Below are 12455 nucleotides of genomic sequence, written 5' to 3'. Positions count from 1 at the left end.
TGGTTTTCATTTTCTTCTAATTCACTCTGAACTGAGCTGTATCTGGATTACATGTATGGAGTCTACATATCGGTAATGATCATTGATCACATTGGTGTTCCCAAAAAATGGTATGATTATGCTTCAACAGTTTGGCAGTTTACTGAAACACCACTAGAGGGCAGGATTCCGTTTTCTTTTCCCTGCAAGGTCATCATCCGCATACATATGCATCAGCCACAAGATGGCAGCATTGTTCATTCAATCTTTCGATTAAGTTTCTGTACCGTAGTTCCATCCAGCCCAAGGCCCTGTTCGACATGGCCCACATACTACTGGCGTACTGATTGGGCCACGAATCAGTGTTTACGTGTGTTTTGAAACACTCGTATCGCATTTCCTGGACTCTAGTGAATTTTATTATATTTAGGCAGCACGTACTTACCCAATTAAAGGTAAATTATATTTGTTCATTTGACAGTTACTTGCACTGTGCGATGTAAAGTGATAACTAATGGCTCACATGATCGATATTTAGCACCAAGACCAATTATTACTTCCTGGAACATTAAAAACACCATCGTCCGCACTATGAGTCTGACTAACCCCAAACACCATCAGCCGCACTATGAGTCTGACTAACCCCAAACACCATCGTCCGCACTATGAGTCTGACTAACCCCAAACACTATCTGCTACACTATGAGTCTGACTAACCCCAAACACCATCTGCTGCACTATGAGTCTGACTAACCCCAACTTCATTTGACTGACATCATTCCAAGTGGAGATTAGGCGTCTCCAACGAGGTCAGTTTAGGAACACCAGAGAAACATCAGATTAGGACTGAGCCGAGGCCGTCCAGAGAGAAGACAAACACATCTGAGGCCTACTGAAGCCACGAGGATGGCTTCAGTGCCATGATTAACACATATATGCAAAAGAGCTCTAATTATACATCTAATGTTTAATATATACTAAGAAAGCCTGAAATAAATGGAAATCATAAAATTTCCACCACACCCATTACATCATTTGACTTATTTTCAGTCAACCAATCACCTACTTCATTTCTTTCATTTGTATTTATTCACTTACCCCATTCCATTTTTTCCTGACTGGAATCCTTTTCCTAACGTTCTCCTGTGTGCATATTCTATCTCACCACCAAACTAGAACTTTTATGAGGATTCTTGAACACCCCCCCCCCACCACACACACACACACACACACCCGTATTTTAACTTGTCGAGCAGCTGATGAGCTCAGCATTATGCAGAGACGTTGGGGGCCGTGAACCCTGCAGAACATCTCAACTCTCCCTCTCCATCCAAAAATAACACATAACATCCATGAAGCGCTCAACTCCCACTGCCTGCAACCAGGAGCGGCAGCTGGGAGCTGATCCAAGGCCCCGCCCCCCGCCTCTGCCGAGCGGCGCTCCAGAGCGGAGTGAGTGTGAGGACTGCTCTTGACGGAAGAGTCTCTGTGGTAGGAGCTGGGCTGCTAGTGAGGACACCTCCAGTTAAGGCTGCGTTTAAGCACAGCGCTCCTCTGTGATTGGCTGAAGCCCCCGACTGTAGCACTCCTGCACGCTGGCGTCACCTCGCCTAGGAAAGCGTCGGGGACAAGAACGCGAACCCCGTCCTTCATTCAGTCCATCTGCTCCTCACATTCATACTCCCTTAAATCAAGTTCTCAAATATCTGCGTTTTATGGCTTGTCAAGCTTGTTGGGCAATACGAGAGTATTGAATCAAATATATTGATTCAAGTATATGAATTCAAATATATCTTTGCAGTGCAAGTATTTTCTAATTACTTTGATTAAAAATAATACTTAGTTTGGTTGGATCTGGGCTTTTTCCACAGAGCTCAGGTGCAACGAAAGCCCTGGTCACGTGTCACGTTAACGATGTGACCTAACCAGATATTCTTTTCTGCAAGCTCGTTGTGCTGTTTTTATTATTTTTTTGCTTAGACGGGTATCAGACAGGAATCTGCACCAAGCTGTTATACGCACTATTTTCAGACTACACTTTAAAAAGTGGCGGAGACTAAATCCGCCATTTCAGAGAGAGGTAGGGACACATCCCTGTGTTACCCGCGTAAATTACGCCTGTGCCCCCATAGGTACAATATGGTCATGACCATGAGAGTGTGCAGGAACAGTAGAGAGTCAGGGGCCAGAGGCTTGGGGCCATGGGCCTAGACCCTCCGCCCGAGTGCAGCACGACATCTGATGGTCAGACGTAAACAGATTGTTTAAGCATTTAGGCTGATGATTTAGGCCTGGCCCAGAAGGCCTCAGTAGTGGAGGAGCTTCTCTGTACTGCGAAGGAAAACTGAGCTATTTTTAGCATTTCGAGAATTCCATATGAACTTCCACTGACCTCCTTCTTTTATCATCCTGGGTGCAGATGTGTTCAGAGGGGTGTACAGAGGGCCGAGTGCCCCTGCCACAACATCCTTGACTCCCTCTAACACCGTCCCTCAGGACTGAACCTGACTAACACTGACCCTCAGGGTTGTCTACCATTTTCTTCAGGAAGACTAAATCAAGGAGTTCAGTGATTAGTTCTCCAAAACATTACTTTTTCATCACATCTGTGTGCAAATGATTCCATCTCTCCTTTCCTCATTCTACATCCGTGTGGTTTTTCTCATAACTGTTCATAGTATGTTGGGCTGCTGTCATTTGCACCGGGTGCATGTATAATTATGTGTAATCATGCATAATTATACATGTTTAATATTCATGAAACCTGGCTATCATGTTTGCTTCTCTCTTCAGGGATCAGTAAAGTGAATACACCCATAAGAAACTACTCCTGGCCACAAATCCGCACACACTAAATATGTTTTTTTTTAAAATCTATTTCACTCTCTCACTCTATCTGTGTATGTGTGAGTCTCCTTTGTGTCAGTGTGCAATGGCTACACGTGTCATTTGCATCAGGCCATGACTGCAGGCGTTAGCGAGTATCAGACCACAGTACAGAAGCACGCGACTGCACGAGTATCAGACCACGGTACAGTAGCACGTCACTTCCTGTGTTAGCGTGCATCATAACGTACAGTGACGCCACTATGTACTTTTCAGACCCTCTAACGACTTGTTCTGGTTTTGCTGGAGACTTTTGGACACTCTGAGATGAACACACATTGTGTTCAGATCCTGCGGGTGGTGCCGTGAGTCCGGTCGCCTCACCCCCCACTGAGACGGTCACTCACGCTCACGGTCACTCACCTGGGCCACGGTGTGTGTCTCTGAAAAACTAATTTACGTAAAAATGATTTACACAAAACATTAAAGTCATGAAGTTATTTTGAGAAGTGACTGCCTGTTTCAAAGGAAACAGAAGTTGTTACTTCTTTCCAGAGAGTTCATTTGTAGGGTGTTACTCACTTTTTTTACCTCAGCGTTATTCCGTTACAGCTTCAAAAACACCTATTATGCAAATGAGGCGACGGCGGCCAATAGGAGAGCCGACACAAGCACGCGGCGGTGTAGCGCGTGAGTGCAGCGCCAGGATGATGCAGGTTTCGGGCGCTCGTGCTGTTGTCGTGGTGACCCGAGTGCTAGTTCACTGGCATACACAGATACAGTCAGTATTTTCAAACGTCGCACCAATAAAACAAACACAACATTGTTGCTCTCGTGAAGTTTTGTTGGAAGTGACTTTTACGTTTGCTGACACAAATGTCTCGCTGCTGGTGTTAGTGGACGTGCAGGGTGTTTGGGTTAGAGCTCATTCAACATGCTCACCAATGAAACCACTGGAATAAAGGTAGTGAAAAGAGGTAGTTAAGACCGAGAGGAAAATAAACATCTTATCTCCCTGTTTCACGCTTCCAGTAAAGGTCGCTTACTTCATATGTACAACCATAAACTAGTGAGCAACACAAATACACTTTATTTTGCCGACACTATTATTAACAACTAGTATTATATAATAATACGCTCGCGTGTTGGTCACGTGATGTTGGCACGCGGAGTGCATTCGTATGTAAACATTTAGACCCAGACTGGGCTGAAGGCTCGCGCGGACACGCTGGCTCGCGCCTGTTCCAGCTGCTGTCAAACCAAACGCAGAATTCCCCTCGCGCCCCATCTGGAGGAGCTGAACGCACGTGGGGGCGCGAGGACGACGTAAAGTCAAGCGAACGTGCGCGCGAACTCCGCCACTCCGCCAGCAGTGCACGCGCTCGCTTTTTGGGGAGGCTCCGTGACGTCAACGTGCGCGGGACGCTCGCGCATGCGCTCTACCGCTCTAACGCGGGCGACATCCTGAGCGCGTCGCTCCCCCCTCTCTCCGACGGGACTGCTGCGCATGCGCTCCACCGTTCTTTAAGGCGGGCGAGATGCGCATGCGCTGTACTGCTCTCTGAGACGGGCTGAGATACCGGAGCTCTCCGACGGGGCTGCTGCGCATCAGACGCCGCCGTCGTCCGACACATGAGCCGCGCCGTCCCGAAGCCCTCCTCCCCCGGACAGCGAGACCACAGCGGCCGGCACAGCCGACCCCCCGTCCACGGTTAGCCCAAGAGAAGCGGCCGCGGTCCCCCCCTCCTCCAGGATGAGGCTGCCCAGCGGCGCACGGAGCCCGGTGGAGGGCGGAGAGGAGCGGGCTGCCCCCTCCAGGGCGGCCGGGCCGGGCGGGACGGCCGGGGAGCAGCGGGCCCCCTTCAGGAACCCCTTCGTGCACGACGTGAGCTTCACCCCGCTGCAGAAGATGAAGGTAAGACGGTGATTAACCCGCAACACGAGGCGTCCTCCACCCGGTCCTGGGCCCGCCGTGCAGCCCGCTGGACCGGGACCGGACCGAGACCGGGCCTGGTCCTTCATGTCTGGGTCTCTTCCACCCGCTCCGGGAGGCGTGTTAGCCTGGCGGCGCTAGCCGAGGTAGCACACCGGTGTCGGTTAGCCTCCGCCTCCGTGTCGTGCTTCTCGTCCGGTTTAATCCTCCTCTCATTCGATTACCCGGATTAAAATGTCCCCGAGTGTGTTGGTCTGGTTGGACAGATGTCCCGTGTGGACACACCGTTGTCCTGAACTCCACGTACGGTTTATTCGCAGGATGGTTCACCAGCAGCGGTTGAGACGCAGTGACGGTTTGATATAGACGCGATGAACACGGTATATATCGCGAGTCGGTACGGTACCGGCGGACGAGTATGAGGGGGGGTGTTGGGTGTGGTGTTGGGACGGAGCAGCTGAAGGGTGGTGTTGGGACGGAGCAGCTACTTGTCTCCCTCTCAGCAAGGACACTACGGCTGACGGGACGCTGTCCTCATCCGTCCAGGTCCACTCATGGACGTACAAAGTTATATTTAGTTCAACAACAATACTGGTGGTCAGAGAAAGTTCGAGAATACTTTACGAGTGTGTTTCATGCGTTGCTTTGACTTTACATCCGACCTCCCGCCACGTCGGTGTGCTCAGAGGTACGAGTTAATGCTGCACACTTAAATAAGAGATTCAGACAGACCGCCCAAAGACACAAGTCCACAAGCAAATGGATATGTTGAGCATCACTTTGTGCGTTGTCCTGTTTCTTCACGTTTCGATCCACACGTGTGACTAGTTTATGTCAAAGAAGTGTTTATCACAAGAACTCTCATTCTGGGTTTTCACTAGAATCTTTGCCATGTTCCTGGAAACACTAACAGTGTGATTGAGGGCACAGACAAAACATGGTGTCCGTTTTCCAGGAACGGTTGCCTTGGGCAGTTCTGTGCCTTTTTATACCCTGATTCCTTTGACTGGAACTAAACGCAACAGCTCAGATGTCTACATGACGTATTGGGCTAGTAGCTATGACTTACTGACACAGTGTGGATATTAATAAATGAACTTCTAAGAGCGTAGTAGTGTGTCCAGTGGGTTTTGGTTGTTTTTCTTGTCCTCTGTTCTTGCATTGAGCTCTGTTGGACAGCACAGATGCCAGTTCTGGGACCATCTCAACAAAGATGCCATGCTTTCACACTCTTGGGTATAAATCGGTGTGAGGTAACGCAAACGAACCCACCAGAATCTCATATTTACTTCCTTCTGAAATCCATTTGGATATGGAAGTGGGCTGCGTGTTTTACACCAGACCAAAACTACGCTGTTTCCCCATATGTGATTATATTCGCCCGCAACAATATCCATACTGATGAATACATATTGATTATCTCCTCTATATCTGCACTGATCACTACATATTGGTTTCATCCAGTTTTGTGTTAAGATGAGGGAGTCTTGTTTCACCCCGTAGAGCTGCATATAGGACAATGATGGCTTGGCCACTTTTTGCTCTGCTCTGTGGTCCGTCTCTCAAGCTCATTGGCGGTGTCTCAAGCACCCCCTCCCCCCCATACACACTGCATCAACACATGATCAACTCACTAGCACTGGAGTTGGAAATGTAAGAAAACACGTGGGAAAGCTGAACAGTTTGACTGACTGTCCAGTAAATTAGTTATATTATATATATATATATATATATATATATATATATATATATATATATATATATATATATATATAAATTAATATTTCCAGAGACATTATAACGAGGAGATGGTCTCATCATGGTGGCTGTATAACAGGAAGTCCTGCCTTCCGTCAAAAGGAGTAAACAAGAAAAAAGCTAGCACCATCTAAACTATGTTTGTTGTCAGTTTTGCCAATTGTGATTTACACCCCAATCGCAATTTGTCTTCCACATTTAACCCATCCGTGCAGATTGTCAAACCTTCTGCATATCTGAATGCATAGAAGGTGAATCAACCTGAAAGACCTGTTCACTTCTTCCAGTGATTTTAAAAAATGTATTTGAAGGAGTTTTTCAGCTGTCAGTTTGTTGTACAGAGCCTAGTCTTGTATGACTCGAAATAACCGCCCAGAAGATGCCAAGATGGCTGCCAAGTGGACAGACCTGCCTGTGAGGACCGTCACTTCCAGACTTCAAGCACTGTTGCTGTGGCAGGAAGGAAGGTAAAGCAGTTGGGGGAGGGGGTAGGAGAACTGCAGGGGGGGTAGGAGAACAGCAGGGGAGAGTGAGCGGGGGCAGGAGTGATTGGTGAGAGGGCCTTTATCATGGAAGACCAGGTCACAGGTAGACTGCGCTAAATGCAGATGCATTGTGGTCTCAAACCACATGCTGAGGTGGTCAGACACATTTGACCGCCCCGTTTGTAGTGTAAATGTTAGCAGGTACGTGGTCCTGTTACCTGGACATTGAGATGTTTTCAGATCTTTCATGCAATGTGGACGAGACGTCGGCGAGCACCACAAAACGAATCCCGTTCTGTGGGAAATCCTGCTGCCAGATATCGATGCTGGATATCGCAATGCCCGAGTTCACCGAGGTTCATAACCCGACGATGGAAGATTCTTGTGAAAACCTTAGATGTTTGGTTGTTCCTGTAAAAGGAAATCTGATTCTTTAGGTTTTATGTTGTCTATTATTCTTTTTGGAGACAATTTTCTAATAGTCAGACTTAACAAATGAAGGTTTCACACACAAATACTTATGTTGAAGAATTAATTGAATGTTTCAGAGGTTTGTGTGCAACAGGGTTGAAGGTAGCAGCCTGTTTAAGTGTGTTGGGGTCTCTTCAGTCACCCCACCCTCCCCCACACGTTAACTCCTCCATCAGGGCCAGCACTGATAAACATGAATAGCTCCACCATTATTGCCTTCTCTCTGTCAAGAGTTCCAGAGCACCAACCTGTTAAGAACAATACAGCCATTAAATTGTATTGTCGACTAATTCCCACACACATATGTTAATGCTTCCAGGCTTGGCAGAGGCAGGGCCGTCTTTAACAAACGCACCCTTGTCATGGCAGCATTTATGGCTGGAGAAGGTGCTTGTGTTTATAGAACACACGAGAAGTTGATCCTAAATCGTCAGTAATCGTGAGTCTTGCATGTGGCAGCGTTTGAAGGAATTTCAAATAACTTCTGGGTTGGGTTGACTATATAAGTGAGAAATAAGTGAGAGCCCCAGTAACTCCATTTATCATGAAACTGGACTTGTGTTTTTTTTATTCGAAGTGCTTTTCAATGTGCATTTCAGCATTACGTGGATTCTGCATTGAACAAATGTATGTATTGAGTGTAGACAATTGGAGTTTAATGGGGACCTTCTGCCTCTTCTGATGGTCTTGGTCAGATGCGGTCTGTAGAGGAACTGTGTGTTTCACAGAGAACACAGACACCCCTCCCCCTCCTGTGCATTTAGACATGAGATGGAAGTTTTGATTTGATTAACAGATTAAAAGCACTGTAGTTCTGTTTTCTAGCTGCTACATCGATTATCCTTGGTTTTAAGTTCTTACGGAATGCTGGTAATTTTTTTTTCTCGTAATGCCTTTTAACAACCTGCAATAAAGGTTGTTAAAAGGCATTTTTAGATGAAGCGTTTCTCTTGAGTTGTCTTTATTGGTAGTTAGAGCAACCGTGCCTAAAACATCAAGCTAGATTTAAAGGCTGGTAGCTATGATCCATCGAGCAATTGCACGACACATCCTCGTAGCGGATTATTCACCCTGGCCACAAATGCATTATTCGACTATCTAAGCAGTTGCCATTTGCGGCAGTTCTTTGAAATATGTATAGTGGCACAGCTGTTTAACGGCGGACAGCAGATGGCCAGCCCGAACGATCCAGCCCATCGTGAGGAGAGAGAGATCAGCACCAAAGCTCATCCAGGCTGAACATCAGCCTGTCTGCTGCGTCGATGGCCCGGTGTCCAGCGGGGGCGATTAGCCCAGGGGAGAGGGGCACTCACCACACACTGTTGATGGTGTGCTCACACTCTCCGCCAGAGGTGGGGACTCGAGTCACATGACTTGGACTCGAGTCAGACTCGAGTCATTAATATTAAGACTTTTGACTTGACTTGAAAAAATATTCAGAGACTTAGACTTGGACTTTTAAACCAGTAACTTGGGACTTGAATTGGACTTGAACCTGTTTACTTGCAAAGACTTGATTTTTTTTTACCCCAAATCTAAATTTTAAAACTCATATTAATATTTATAAAGTGCGCCCCGTTAATTTAATTTCCGTCCTTCTGACGCAGACCGGCGTTACACCAGATTCTGTGACCACAGGGGGAGCTATTTCACAGTTTCTGTTCAGAGGCACAAACGCTTTACGAATGCTACCTAAACTACGCTGATGCACTTTCTTTACTCGTTTTGTTGGTGTCCACGAGCCAAAATATGACAGATGTTTATATTTACATTTATCGTCTCTTAATTACATAAATGTACTTAAACAAGATTTACCATCCCCTCACCATTGCAGCCAACAAAGAAATCATGAATGGGATGTACAGGTGAGCCTTTTTAACTGGGGTCACCAATTCTGACGGCAGCCATCAGAATATGTGACCCCACTGAATCTCCAGGTAACAATAGTAGCCTACACCGTGACCCCACAATAACAGAAAACAATGAAAAAATAACCCTAACCTTTTATTAGTCTATATTTAAACATTTTATCCACATGTTTAGAATAACCATTTGTAATGACAGCATCTTGCTTACGATGAAGCTTGCTATTTTCGTGTAAAATGATGTAATGAAACATTCTTGTTTAAGTACATTTATGTAATTAAGAGAAGATAAAATGTAAATGATCTGTCATCTTTTGGCTGGCAGACACCAACAAAACGAGTAAAGAAACGCATCAGTGTAGCATTCGTAAAGCGTTGGTGCCTGTAAAAAAAAAAAAAGACTCGAAAGGACTTGAAATTCCAAGTTTCAGACTTGGGACTTGACTTGACGGTTGCTTGTCTTGACTCGAGACTTGAGGATAAGGACTTGGACTTACTTAAGACTTGCAAAACACTGACTTGGTCCCACCTCTGCTCTCCGCTGTGCCTCATTGGTGCACAGGTGGTCATGTGACACAAGCTCACCAGTGACCTCCAACCTGGGCGTCAGGAACCTCACAGATTAGATCTTCAAGGGTCCACCTCGCCATTGCTTTGGTCTCATTCTAAGGAAATCCTTTGGCTTGTAATGTTTTCTGAACTTGCTCTGCAGAGCAGAAAACAGTCCAGTCATACTTTAACCTGCACCAAACCCAGTACTGCTGTGGGTGCTGAATTGATCTCATCCTGATCCGTAACTAGATCTCACTACTAGGTTTACACTGGGCTGCGGCAATTTGTATCAGTGCAGCTATTATTAGAAGAATGATGTGGATACATGTACTGCACTCCACCTCACACACACCTGAACTGTTGGAACGCCAACACACACACACACACACACTTGGCCATGCCTCCTCAGCGGAGTGTCAGAATGTCCTGGGTCCTGTACCTCCAGGTCCAGTGTGTAGCTACATGGAAGACACGCTCCCGAGTCTGATAACGGGTTTAACCGAGTCTGATAACGGGTTTAACCGAGTCTGATAACGGGTTTAACCGAGTCTGATAACGGGTTTAACTGAAACTGAGTTCATCATTCACGTGTCCTCATGCTCAGGAAATCCGAGCAGGGCTGCCTGCGTTTAATTTACTTCCTTATTTATGTGAAATAATTGTTCACGCCTCTGCAGTGCGGAAAGGTCTGTTTAGGGATGCAGCCGGTGGAAATCTCAGCACGTAGCAGGCCGGAGCAGTCCTGCAGGGGGCCGCTAGGACCCCCACAGCCTGCCGGTAATGGTTGCAGTAAAGGCCTTAGAGCCAGCTGTGTCCTCCTGTTTGAACTTTGCTGAGCCTCATGAGCGGGATCTCGTGAATTTTGAAAACGTGCAACTTTAAAATAACTCATGAGTCCAGTTTGGTCAGAGTAGTGATGGCTAGTCCAGCAATGTTCTTTTAGAGACTCACCAGAGTGGTAATATCTTGCTAGGCACTATTTTATTTGCCGTAGTTAGAAACTCGAGATCCTATTTCCCTCACATGCTCTCGGAAAACCTGCCAATGAGCTCTTAATCGGGGTTAATAAGGTTAAAGGGCTCTCTCTCCCCTGATGTCCTCCTCGAGGGTTTTAAGAGGAGCGTGTGTATGACTCCATGGTATCTCTTCACGCTGATCTGGCCAACTGGTTCCTCTGTGATGGCAATTTGACGGCGACCGTCACGGAGAAGAGAGACTCTTAACTCGCCACTTTGAGCGCTATCAGCTCGCGATTGTGTCCTAGAGACGATAACAGTCGGGTAAATATTGACTTGAGCTAACTGGCGTGTATTTAACGGTTCTTGGTAGATAAAGGGCTTAAATAAACAGCCGGCTGGGATGGAGTCCCGCAGAGCGGCAGAGGTCTTTACCAGCGCCTGGGTATCCTGCTGAACGCTTGATTTCCAGTTCTCCACGGCCAGTGTGTGTGTGTGTGTGTGTGTGATCCACAAGCTTTGATTGTTCACGATAACCTCTCCTGTAAAGGGCAGCACGACGTGGCCTGTGTGTTGCGTAAGCTTCAGTCACTTCTCCGCTGTGTCATTTAATTTTGAGAATTACTGAGTCACGCTCGCAGGGTTGACACTCGTACAGCCGGTTTGCCTCGCAGGGATTGGTCGCTCGTTGCCGTACCCCTTCTGCCCATTGGCCAGCTCCCGAGGCTGGCGTGTCGGGATTGGTCGCTCATCTCTTGGTGTGTGTGTGTGTGTGTGTGTGTGTGTGTGTGTGTGTGTGTGTGTGTGTGTCTCTCTGTCTGCAGATTGCGGTGATGACCGTCACAGTCTTCCCCGTGCGGCTGTGTGTGGCCGCGTTCATGATGCTGCTGGCGTGGCCCTTCGCCTTTGTCGCCTCCGTGGGCCGCTCGGAGACGGCGGTGGAGACGCAGTGTTTGTGGAGGAGGTGGGACACCTTGATCTCACACCCTGCCCCCCCCACACACACACACACACACACACACACACACACATCCAAGCCGCACTGCGTCTAGTACCATTAACATAATCACTATCGTATGCGTCGTAAGGAAGGATGTGGGCTCACACGACGCGTGTTAATGAAAACGTTTGACCTTTGACCCCTTTTCTGCAGGACTGCTGTAAGAACTGCCCTGTTGATTACAGTAGTCCACTCCTGCTCCCCAATGTGGTGCTGGATTTTATTGCTGGTAGTTAATTAGACAATTGCTGTACCTCAGAGGTATTGGACTGTCTCTGCGGTCCAGATGTCCTAGCCTGTCCACTTCCTCTTGGGTCATTCCATGTCAAATCAGAAATTTTGGTAATAGTTTTAGAGATATTCACATTCAAATATTGCTATTTAGCCACTTTCGCAAAAGATGCGTCTGAGGGTCGGGTTACAAAAACGGCTGTAACTCTTGAAATATTGAACATGGAACAGAAATACTTTGGATTTTTCCATGAAACATATCTGCCTACAAATGGGGAAAGTTTGAATGGATTCTGAGGTGGTCAGGTGGGGACCATTGGTTCAGTTTATATGGAATGACCCACTTGAGAGTCCGGTGTGAACGCAGTCAAGTCAAGCTTTATTTATATAGCACATTTA

The 12455-nt window shown here is 47.0% G+C and overlaps 1 protein-coding gene across 1 annotated transcript in view; it reads left to right on the top strand.

Annotated features, from left to right (window-relative positions):
- Positions 1 to 4354: 4354 nt before the first annotated feature.
- The window catches only part of LOC143473487 (lysophosphatidylcholine acyltransferase 1), a 36537-nt gene continuing 28436 nt past the window's right edge, over positions 4355 to 12455 (top strand). Inside the window, 2 exon segments of the mRNA XM_076970507.1 lie at positions 4355 to 4720; positions 11650 to 11789. Of these exon segments, the coding sequence (XP_076826622.1) occupies positions 4559 to 4720; positions 11650 to 11789 (302 nt within the window). The 5' untranslated portion in view covers positions 4355 to 4558.

The sequence above is a fragment of the Brachyhypopomus gauderio genome, chromosome 13, assembly GCF_052324685.1.
Source record: "Brachyhypopomus gauderio isolate BG-103 chromosome 13, BGAUD_0.2, whole genome shotgun sequence".
NCBI lineage: Eukaryota > Metazoa > Chordata > Actinopteri > Gymnotiformes > Hypopomidae > Brachyhypopomus > Brachyhypopomus gauderio.
This window is presented reverse-complemented; position numbering and strand designations above follow the sequence as displayed.